This window comes from Botryllus schlosseri, chromosome 6 (genome assembly GCF_051294905.1).
Source record: "Botryllus schlosseri isolate E-star chromosome 6, Bs_hap1, whole genome shotgun sequence".
NCBI lineage: Eukaryota > Metazoa > Chordata > Ascidiacea > Stolidobranchia > Styelidae > Botryllus > Botryllus schlosseri.
The window spans coordinates 3,250,645-3,263,204 of NC_137241.1; the positions used below are offsets into that span (position 1 = coordinate 3,250,645).

A 12,560-nucleotide genomic window follows, 5' to 3' on the forward strand; every position below is an offset into this window, starting at 1 on the left:
TCCGAAGCATAAAATCACGAGTTATCGTGCAGTTTAATTGTGTATGTGAAAACTTTTACCAAAGGTTCGCTCATAATACGACAAAACGACGTAACGTGGTGTGGAACTGCTAATTTAAACACGAATCGCTTTTAGTCTTCCTGTGATACAGTATATACACCAGACTTACACAGACTACTCGATTTTCAAAATGAGCAACCACAACGAAAACCACCCACTTTTCAAAATGCGCAACTAGAACTAGAAAGACCTTTGATAATCCGCAATTAACTAACTAGCACATAACCAACTTATAACGCGAATTGCCGAATCACAAAAGTTCAGAAATATTGGAGATATAATCGGTATTTCAAAAGGACGGGGTTTAGAGATCGAAATGGATGGGGTTCCAAACCAGCAAAATCCCCCTTGTGGTTACGCCTCTAAAACAGTGATGAATCGTAGCCAGCAATCATCATAGAACAGAACACCGGTATCACATTTTTTAATTCGTGATTTGAGTCAGAACGAGAACAACTGATTTTTCAAAATGAGTCACTAAAACTTAAACTACTCACAAAACCAGTAGTTAGTTGACCGTCAACCAACTATATATATTGGTAGTGTCGCATATTGTGGGTAGTTGTAATTGATATTGTTTTTTAGTCATCACAACGCAATGGATTCCGTCCTCATATCGAAGTATTCTTTTATTATCTAGGACACTGGTCATCAACCTGGGGTCTGCGGTACCGTTGGGGTTCCGCGAGAAAGCCTTTAAGGCTCCATGATTATATTGAAGAATTTTGGGTAAAACAAGAAAAGTGATCTATTTGCTTCTGTTTCTTTCTTTAAGTGCACGTCTGCACGCGTGTCAACCTCGGGCACGTGAGAATAAACTCTGGCGGTATGTAGTAAAATAAATGTATGCTGCTGCCTACAGTGTGTACATTGGCCTTACACTATAATAATACATTTATCACTGTGGTTCCCAACGTGCGATATATTGCCCCCCTCTCAGTGGGTGATTTTGAAACGGTGAAAATACCAACGGGGGCGTCTGGGAGGCGATAGAGGGCGAAAATGCTAGAACCTCTGGTGAAATACATTACCTCCGCCAAAAAATGCACGTGAAGACGTCTTACTCTGCATATGACGCGAAGGTCGACTAAAAAAGGTCAATTCAACGGAAAGTAGACGCAGAAAAAATTACCTTTTTGCAGAGTTGGACACATAAATTTTCCGTTTATATGCCGTCTTTTTCGGATCCGTAGGTAAACGAGGCGAAATTTTTTATCGAGCTTGATAGGGGGACAATGAGTCAAAAAAGGCTGCAAACCACTGAGCTTGCATAACGCTTGTCGATTTCAGTCAAATCAGTATAGGCTGTATTCCAGTGGTTCCCAACCTGTGGTACGCGTACCACGAGTGGTACGCGAAGGTCTTCCAGGTGGTACGCGAGTAGATTCTGTTTTTTTTTCGACCGAAGGGAGTTACTAGTTCAGGTGAGGTGAATTTTGGGTTTTGAAGCCGTCGTCTCACGCTATTACCCATCAGCTGCTAATTTTCCGTCATACGTGGGAATGCGAGCAAGGATTTTCATACCTGATGACGATCAAGTCAAAGAAACGAAACCGACTTGTTGCGCCCATTCCATACATCCCATCAACCCTGGGTGATAATGCCTAGTTCAGGGGTGTAAAACTCAAATTGCATCGCGGGACGGATCGAAGTCATGAAATCGCTCGCGGGCCGGACCAGTCAACGGAATCCAAAATGTTGCCTCGTGCCATTGCTTCTCGCTGGAATACTTTATTATCAAGCATATATAGATAATATACACGGATCGCAGGGGTTTCATTCTAGCGAGTCGCAACACCATTATTTGCGAGCAATGAAATTGGCGAAAATACGATGTTTGTCCGTTGAATACAATGGCATTACCGGCGATACAAGTAGACATATTTCAGTATTCCCTTTGCCTTAGTCCAACGGTGGCCAACCTGCGGCCGTAGACACCAGAGATGAGCATGGATTAGGATTAGGTTTTGAAAAAACAGGATTTGTGAAATTTTGTCGGATTTGGATTGGATTTGGATTTGACATTTTTTTCAGAACGAGTTAGGATTTGGATTGGATTGAACTATTTTCTGGGAGATTAAAATGTCGTGTGGCGAATGGCGACAAACTTTATTCAGATCAGTTATTGATGTACCTACATGGTTACTAAGTTATCTTGAATCGAGTGAATCGTTGGTTGTGAAAGAAAATTTTCGAAACCCTTCATTGCATGAATTAGTATATTTTCTGAATTTCCAGTTGGAATCGGATTAGGATTGGACATGGACTTGAATATGAAAAAGTTATGGATTCGGATTTGGATTTGGATTTGAAGGTTCGGATTTGGATTGGATTAGGACATAGAAATTTCAAATCCGCTCATCTCTGGTAGACACGCAATTCAATTAGTATGTGTTGGCGGCCGTCGACATGCAATTCGAATTTACGAATTGACTCCCGATTTCTTGAAAGATTTTAATTAATCTTGAAATTTTCTTCGCGCTGCGCGCGATTCAATGCGACTACATTTTTCGATTTTAGTACCCTTTGCAATCAGAGCCCCACAATACAGATGCGAAAATCAATGGAAAATGATGTGCCTCACATGGAAATATCAGCTCGGAATTGTGTGCTCCTCACTATACTAACAATCCTGATGGGAGGTCAAGAAATAAAAGCTTGCTGCAAAGTTACTAATACCAATTGGCCCACCTGAAGATGCATCATAATTTATAACTTGCGTTAAATTTTCGAAAACACCCCTACATCAACTCTATACTAGCGAATCTGATCACACGGGATGAGAAAGGATAAATGTTTGATGGTAAGATGTAAAACTACTCATATCAATGACGAAATTCATTGGTGAAACTTCCTTCCTTAACATTACCAGTGACCACTCGCGATTTTGGTGCGCATAGTAAGCCAACCATTAAATAGATTAGTCCGGAGTTTACCAGAAATGGACATAGACACTTTAACCTGGGTATTTGGCGTCCAGCTTGTTCATTACGACTATATGCCCTGGAATGCGGCCGTAGGCTACACGAGTAGTCGAAATGTGAATAGCAAAAAGGTTGGCTACTGCCGCTTTAGTCATAATCTGGCGTTATCCCTGCGTATGCGTTGTGATGAATACAAGATATTTAACTGTCAACGCGGACTTTGTAATTTGGTTTATTACTGTAGATGTTATGGATAATATAATCTTTTTTCAATGTACTCAGAATTGCTATGCGGGCCGGATAAAATCGTCTGGCGGGCCGGATCCGGCCCACGGGCCGTATGTTTGACATCCCTAGCCTAGTTTAATAGAATTTGTTAATAAACCTCGCATAGGTCTAATACGTGAGTATGACGTCATAAATGGTGGAAACGCGCGTAACTTATATAGGTGGTACGCGAGCACTGCATAAAACCTCAAAATGGTTCGTGGGTGGAAAAAGGTTGGGAACCACTGCTGTATTCCGTACTAGAAAGCATTAGAGTAAAGGCAACAGCAGGCCTCTATTTCAATTTCTTTTATTGAAGCAATTTCGGCATGGCACTTTAAATCCCTTATTTTAAATTTATGTCCCCTTGTCGATGGCCTCCCAAGTCCTATAATGTGAGGTGCAACTTCCGCTAAAGCATCCGCCCCCTTCCTCTGCTGTACAGATGTAGCGGTTTGGTCGTCAGCATAAATCGCCTCGATTTACGTATTTCCTCACATTTTTTTTTAATTTTTTAATTTTTTTCATTATGTCAATTGTTTTTTTCAATTTTATGCCAATGGTGTATTCAGCTTTTGCTTTATCAACTCATTCGTTCTGCTGTTCTTTCTTTCTTCAACTATATCAACAACAAAAATAACAAAAATTTGACACATTACAGTAGTTGAGTAGCAGAATTATTACTATATGGTCAATACTACGTTAATGGAGTTTCAGGCAAATTTAGGCAATGGTCCGGAGGTTTAATAGTTTGTCTATTGGGGTCCGTGACAACAAAAAGGTTGAGATCCACTGATCTAAGGGGAGGACCTAAAATAAAAATATTTTTAATTCATGTCATCGGTGCTGTGGTACAGGAAATCGAGGTTGCAATACTACCAATGGGAGACTAACATACCGAGGCGATAAATCCTGCTGATCAAACAAATATTAGTGACGAGAGGCATATCTGGTTTGTAATCGAAAAATTTAGACAGTTGCAGTTTGATTCTCTGAACTTATGTATGCGGAGTACTTTTAAGCTAAATTATCAGAATCAAACATAAATATCACAATCGATTGACCGAAGACCTCCTCAAACAGCTAATACATAGGCCTATACTGCACGCTCTGCAATTACACCCTTCTTTTGTGGTGGCCTATTTGCGTACGAGTGACATTCGCTAAATGATTATTAGCATGTAAATAAATAATTTGCCGAAATCGGCGTGTTTTGATATTTTATAAAAACGAATAGCAAGCAAGAGCGATCAAGGAGTGTACATGTGATTATATCGGATAACAATTAGTTGCCATAAGCAGATATTTGAGAACTCGGATATTTGCAAAATAAAAAGTAAGCTTGTCTAAATGCTATCGGTATCGGGTTATTGACTCTGATGAGTAGGATATAGTTATTTCGGATTGTCAAGTAACACATCCCGGCTGCCGGAATTACAGAGGCATCCCTGCTGGTGTCACTAGAAAACCACTACCGCACCATACATACCAAACATATTGTATAACATTGCAGCGCACTCTCTAATGGAGTGGCTTCACTTGGGGGTACGTGACAAGACATTTGGGGTCCGTGATGACCGCGATGAATTTTTGGGGTTAGACCAGTGGTTCCCAACCTTTTTCGACCCATCGGCCCCTTTTCAAGCTCAACACCGATCATCGCCCCCCAAATTTTGTGTACCGAAAATTGGGCATACAATTCTGTAATCACCGGCGGGTTGACTAAAAAAAAAGGTCAACTTGACGGCTCGAAGCCTAATTTGACACTTTTGTAACTAAATTGCCGTGGGTTTCCTAAAAAAAAAAAAAAAAGGTCAGCTGTTTTGACGCGTCATCGCGATATCGCCCACGTTGGGAACCACTGGGTTAGACGAAAAGCGATCTTTTTACTTTTATTTCTTTGTTTGGACGCACATATGTCTAGATTAAACACGCGAATATATACTGTACCGGTGTGTATTAAGATAAATTGCGGCTGCTGCGTACAGTGTGTACCGTGCTTTGATCTTACAGTTACACTACAATACTACCTCTTTTACAACGCAAGTCCATTACACTCAAATCATGATTGGCACGTCTATTAAGGAATGGATAGCATGCGGTTTAGTATCGGCAAGAACAGTCCTTTATTTAAGTCCTTTAAGTCCTTTAACAGTCCTTGCCACGACACTGAAAGCACGCTCTACCAAATATGAGCTAGGGAAGGCAATGAAGAAAACTTTCACCCGATTCCAAATCTCCGGATATTTCTCTTTAATTTTCTTCTGTTGCCAGAACGATTGATACGAGGGTGTATTGAGCATCGGTTTGTAATCGTTTTGTAATGTAATCAGCTTTTCAAGAACTCCATGTTCGGATATATCACTGAAGGCATTTATAATCCAGTCAGGAATGTCTAACTAGAATTTGTCCTTAAATCGAATTATCATGTCCTCATGCAGTTTTTCAAGATGAATCCTGTATACTTCGACGTCAACATTGGATATGCCGGCGGTACTGTTATCATGCTCTTGCAGGCTTGAGAATTGGAAGAATTCACGTCGTGCTAAATTTCGCTGATCCATCACGAGCTTATTTCTGAACCCGGACAGCGCCGACTATACCGTGATAGGATTTACCTCATTACCTTGAAGAGATAAATTAAACTCATTAAATTTAGAGAATATGTCCGTCAGGTAAGCGATGTCGTTTCTTGAAACCAGAACGTCATTCGCAAGCCCTGGGTTGTAGATCTGCAAAAATTCCACGATCGTTTGGAATAGCGAGTAAATTCGCGCCAGGCAGTTTCCCTTGGAAAGCCATCGCGCCTCGGCGTGCAGCAACAAACGTACAAATAGCCCACTTCGCCATTGTCATTGCACAGTTGTTTGAATAAGCGTGTGTTCAGCGCGTGAGCTTTGATTTTATTCAGTGATTTGATTACAGTATTCATAGCGTGGTGGAGACGAGCGCTCAAATGTTTTGCCACTAAATGCTGCCGATGAATTACACAATGAAGAGTGAGTACACGGGGATTCGCTCCATTTAGGAAGGCGTTAAAGTCACGATAACGGCCGACCATTGATGAGGCACCATCAGTTGCGCATGCTATGATGTTCGTCAGTAGAATTTGAAATTTGCCGAAGTAGGGTTTAATAGCTTGAAACACTGTCTCACCCCGAGTATATGTATCCAGAGTTAAAGCCATTGCCAGTTCTTCATGTAAGCTTCCATCGTGTACAGAACGAACGTAACCAAGTGACAGCGACTCATTTCTTCGCAAAATAGACTAATCCAGTTGAAGGCTAAACTCAGTGTCCTTAATTATGCTACACATCCTATCTTATATATCGGTAGGCTTACCCACCTCATTAATCCGCCTCTGTACCCTAGGCCTATTACCCAGAGCATGGACTTGATGACGGAAGAAGAGTTTTTGTGATGAACAATATTGTTAAAAATTTCCAGGGCGCCTGGTAGGATTATTTCTTCGCCGATATTGTGAGGTTGGCCTTTTTTGCAATCATCAAAGATAAATTGTAAGATGCAAGCAATCCATCATCACCTTTAAGGGAGAGCTTGAAAACAGTGCCCCGACAGTTTTTCTCTTTTCAAAACGATGAATCTTTGTCTGCTTTATCTGGGTGGATTTTTGATTAATGTTCCGAAAGTCTGGAAGGTTTCATTGCTTCTTTAGAGAAAACTTTATTGCATAGCAAATACATAGGCTGAAGCTCAGAATTTGGGCGCAGGAATAAAACCATACCGAAGGTAGCTCAAGTTGTATTGTCTGCATTTCCGTTTCGCAAAACTCATTGTATCAATCTGATACAACGACAGCAACAGCTACAAAACAGATGTGTTGTGGGTTCGAGTTTGACACCAGAATTCCTACCTAAGTGTTAGAGCTTTATCTAGGCTCCTCCTCGCCATCTCATCGGCATGATTACTAAGCTGTATCTCACAAAAGCCTGGACGTGTGCCGTGCTACCAGCATTTGGCGGTTACGGAATGAAAAATAAGAAATATCGGCCTGGTGTAAATGACCATTGTGGACGACTAACACCATGATTACCACCAATAACATTAGGGATGAGTACATAGTTAATGCTGACAATGCAAGTCTTTTCGCTTCAACGAACTTGCCCGCAAGCTCCACTCTCGCACGCTGCGCAGGGCGCACACCAGGATATAATAACACACAGCCACTACAATTTGACGTAGTAAGCAAGAAGTGGGATATCTCGGCAGACTGATGGGCCGCAGGCCACATTATCATGTAAGAAGGGAATCTGTCCGCGGGCCGAACAAAATGCCGTTCTTTGTGATGAGCTAAAAAGTTTTATTTACTACATCTTAGGATAAATTACATGCTGTGAACTCCTCCTAATGTGAAATTGGAATCTTTCATCTGTATTCGAATATACCAGATACCAGATTCAAGCTTCTCGTTTGATAGGGTTACTAGGTATAACCACTTCGTTGACTCAGTGGAAAATTATCCATTTACCAGTCAAAAGAAATGAGACCCATATAAGTATTGTATTTAATTATTTCAAGGACAAATTTTATAGTTTCATTCTCCTCTGTAATCTTGGTAGAATGACCAATTGATACAGGAGAAGATGAATTTCCGTTTTGGAAAAGTACAATTTTTAGGCTTGGCAAACTGCTTTTTTTGAAAAACAAATATTTCGCATCATGCCATATGTTAATATTGATAGAATGACTGAGAATGACATGAGGGTTCTTCATAGTCAATTAGCCATTTATGCGCAGTATAAAATTAGAAAAAAACTACCATTTTCTTCCCACCAAGTAAAATATTTAAGGGTAAATACAGTAATTTTGGGCATTTTTAGGGGTATAAATATCTTCTGACAGAGAGCCAATCAGACAAAACTAATGTGATATTCGTAATCAGCAACATCAAAAACCCCAAAAACGGCTCTAAGATGTTCTGCCTAAATTTTTTTTTCATTTTGTTGACCTGTGTTATTATTAAACCGCGAGTCTGGGTTCTCTCATGTTTCGTGATCTATTGGGTCGAAAGTAACACAACAAAGTGCGACCATAGATATTTCAATTATATATTTGAGCATTGCGCAAATAATATATTTTCCAAGTAAACTGCATATTACGGTTCCGCATTGGTTCATATTTGTATAAAACTCAGAACTTAGTGTGCTCTTTTCGCCTTCTTGAAATTGGATGTATATTTCACCGACTTGTTATTAGTGGTAACTAGAGTGGAATCACAGCGCCGTATAGTCGGGTGGTTGTAATGGGTCCCGTGAACAAGGAAGTATTTCCTGCGAAAAATCTCAGCATTCGTAAAAAATATGCTGGAAAATATGAGAATTGTTCAATCCACTCAGAATTGCTTCGCGGCTGGATAAAATCGTATGGCGGGCCGGATGCGGCCCGCGGGCCGTATGTTTGACACCCCTGCACTAGGGGATTTCTTTTTGGATGCGTACGTGCAGCTTAGAGGAAACATTGGTTGTAACTACCAGTTCTAGGTGGGAGTTTTGAAAAGTTAATATCTCTGGTTTCAGTGCTAATTGAGCGCTGAAAAACATTACTTTCTGAAAACTACAAAACACGTTTCGTCGTTAGGCGGGAATAGTGAAATCGGCGTTCCGTTGTGTGATGTTCCTGCATCCATTGTTAGCTCAGAGTCATCACTACTGATAGTGGCGTAGCTATAGGAGGCTAATTATAAGTTTATTTATAAGTTTATTTATATTATAAGTTTATATTATAAGAAAAATAATTAGCCACCCCTGCAATAAAAAGTACCTAGTACGTTTTAATAAAGATGAGAGATTATAAATGTAGACGATCCATCAGATAACAATCGACAATGAACTGAGATGAAGCCGATTCTTCTTCTTCAGTACAATTGTGTTCATCTTATAGAACAGAATGGATTAAGCTATTCGCTTTTAATTTCCCAGTGTTTTATTGAGTAATTTTGTCAAGTGAAAATATTCGTTCAATTCTTGAAGAATTACTGTACTATTTTAATCATATATGTGTGTTCCGGCCAAATGTGGGCGGAACCAAAGAGTCCGCATTACGCGTAGTCTACTGTATCTATAATTTTGTCTGTTCTTATATATTATCGTTGGACAAAACACACTTTTCAGCAACCAGAGTACACGATTACGCAATTGAAACATAAATTAATTCACACGCACCTGTCAGCCAAGTTAAAAACCGATGGCCATATACTTGATCAATGTTGCGAGTAAAACGTCAGCATATATCCCCAATTTTTCAAGTACAACGGAAATATGTTCTCGTCGTAACTCATCTTGAAGCGATGCATTCATTTGAATCCCAAACCCTCTGTTCTCCCACATTCATTAAGCCGCGCCGTTATGCTATTAGCACGAATAGTGGAAAAGCCCCGAACTGTAATTTCCATTGTTGGAAAAGTGCTTATTATATCTGAGCGAAGTCAATGATTACTTCACACTACCGTTTTCTGCTTCTACTATATTTAGAACAGTGGTTCCCAACCTTCTCCATTCCTTCTCTTTTCTGATTCTTCATTCCCCAAAACTTAAAACCCCTATATTCAACCCTTAGAAACACTTCCTTCAAAACTTGATATTGATGCAAGATAGGACGCCCAATAATTAATTGCGATGATATGTGTAAAGATAACCAATTATCGTGGCAGTAGCTGTTAAGCTGGCTAAATGTGAATCCAAGGTCGCGATAACTATGGTCGTATTTTCTTTTGACTTTAGTCGATGCGTTTAGTCAAACTTTAGGTTCGCCAGAAGGATATGCTGGATATCACGGGTAAGGTATTGGCCTATTTTAATGCCCCCAATATCTCTGGGGGGGCGTCTGACAGTGGGCATTAACAATCAAATTTTGAAACGTCTGATTTATAGGTATCCGGCAAAATGGTACGAACATGTTATTGCACGTTATGTTGCTCGCTCTAAACGTGTTTCTGACCCCGAAATTGGTTTTACAGGATTAAAAATAAGTTATACTTGATTGCATTGGCAACACATACAACCCAAAGCAATATACCGGTAATCGTAAACTCAGTGCCACGCCTCTGTACATCTGCATATACTGCTTGTATTTATTTGGCAAGTGCGTCTGTGCCCCCACCAAAAATCTCTGACTTCCCGACATTTGGGAAATTTTCCACCGGGTGGGGAACTACTGCTCTAACAGATCCGCCTGGGAGAGAATCGAAATACGAAACAAAATGCCATGTCATGTAACAGTACTCCAACGCAGTTTATCGAGAGCATGCGCATTTCCGCAATTATTGTTTTCGTGTTTTTTGCACGTAGCCTACTACTTAAAGAAATGGGACTGCAATATGGAGGTCACGTCGACATATTGAGTCAAGCAAGTGCAACAGTGACGAAACCGTGCCAGCAAGCGATGGAGCATAGGCATTTATTGTTGCAGCTAGAGTGGGCGGGATTTTTCGGGAAAAAAAACATTTGGCTTCAGTTTCATTACTGTAGCTCTCTGGAGAAAATATCTGTGACCCAAATAATTTTCCGATAATATCTCTCATTTGAGACCACGACTTTTTATAGCACAGTGCCGATTTAATCAAAGATCCCCCCACACGGACCTGCGGGCGCTATTAAAAGCCGATGGCTATATACATAATTAATATTGAGAGTACAAAACGTCAGCAAATCCCCTGTTTTACAATATAGGCTATGTTTGAACACCGCGAAAGTTCTTCTGATTTTAACTCATTTAACTAGAGCTATTCATTTCAATTACAAGCACTCTGTTCTCGCACATTCACCAAACCGTGCCTTCATGCCATGAGCACGAATACTTGAAAAGTCCTGGTCAATTCCTATTAAGCAACTGATTACCGAAGCGCAGTCAATGCCTAATTCTAACTTTCGTTTTCAGCTCCTGCTATATTTAGAATGGTTTGTTTAATTTGACGGATTTAATCGTAACGTGTTCAAATGAGTGATGTGACCCCTGACCAGGCGGGACATATTGGAAATGTTTCTGCCAAGGAGTAGCAAGGACCTGTGCTCTACGAAGTGAAAGTTGTCTGAGCTCCAATTTAGTTTTTCGACATAAAGTATTTAGACGTAACTATGTACAGTGTACTGTACTTTCGTGTCGATTCGGTGCATCACTTTCTCGCTTTGTACAACTGGGGGCCTGACTATTACCAGCTGGCACGTATCTCAAATGTGAATTTGAAATATTTAAACCGGTTACACCATGGCTTGAGTGACACCTTTACGGCGCTTACGTGAGCAAGTGAGCGTTGCTTCCTTCATGGAAGGTGTGTTATTCAAACGCCAAATTTAAGGGCTCAGCGATCCCTGAGCTTGAAATTTCCATGCAAACCGTAAATTATTGATGTATGCATAAATTATAATAAAAGCAGTCTTGCATTATTGAGGCTGAAATTCTATGCAGTGACAACAACCTTACTGATTTAATTCGCTTTTAAGCAATGATGTTCCACAGAACTGCCTTGCGTTCAGCTAGTTGTCGTCAACTTATAAGTTTCCTTGATACCGGATAGCGGGTATAATATAATATTAGAAATGCGTTTCCTTCGAAGTATTTTAAGGCTTGGGTCGCGAGATCTAAATTATACGCAAATTTGTTCGATCTGTAAAACAACGTTGAACCACTTGACAAGAGGATGATCATTTGCCCATTGACCATAAACGTCGAATAGCAACCAACTCGTGAGACTGGGTCCTAAATTATACATTACTGAATCTTGCCGCAGTATATTATATTTGATTTATATTTGATACCGACTCATCTGCTCACATTTCCAAGGCCACGGGTAATATACTTATCACTTCGGCGTCGTGAGAAATATTACTTTCATGTCATAATTACTTAAATGCAATTAATAGAATAATATTCGCAATAGGCACACATATTCTGATCTGACATGAAATGGCATCTCTTTATGGCAATGAACAATCATATGAGAGTGGTGACAAGGGGATAACCTTCTTACAAGTCCCCGCAGTGCCACAAAAGCCACGACCGAATTCCCAAGAACTTCCGAAAACAACTACAACTCAAAATGACAAACGTAGAATTTTCATATCGCTCTCTTATTTCCCCTCAAATACGAAGACCAAAATATGCCATAGCAAACTGATACATAAGGATGTTTTCCTTTCCAGCAGCGATCTCAAAGTTAAACTGCAAACTGCAAACTATGTTCTTGGTGATAGTGGTGTTCTTCATTGTTACACTGACTGTAGTCGGTGTGCAATTTCACTTGTTTTCAAGAATAAACTGTCAGAATATTGGTATGGTGACAATACCTGATTT

The 12,560-nt window shown here is 40.1% G+C and overlaps 1 protein-coding gene across 2 annotated transcripts in view; it reads left to right on the forward strand.

Moving 5' to 3' along the window:
- The first annotated feature begins 11,825 nt into the window (after nucleotides 1-11,825).
- The window catches only part of LOC145440215 (uncharacterized), a 32,553-nt gene continuing 31,818 nt past the window's right edge, over nucleotides 11,826-12,560 (forward strand). The window contains exons 1-2 of one of the 2 annotated variants that reach the window (XM_080317787.1): nucleotides 11,826-12,315; nucleotides 12,413-12,538. In XM_080317787.1, coding sequence (XP_080173913.1) covers nucleotides 12,174-12,315; nucleotides 12,413-12,538 — 268 coding nt within the window. In that variant the 5' untranslated portion in view covers nucleotides 11,826-12,173. Of the gene's footprint in view, nucleotides 12,316-12,409; nucleotides 12,539-12,560 lie in introns of both variants that reach the window. The other variant, XM_080317783.1, reaches the window with a different exon arrangement.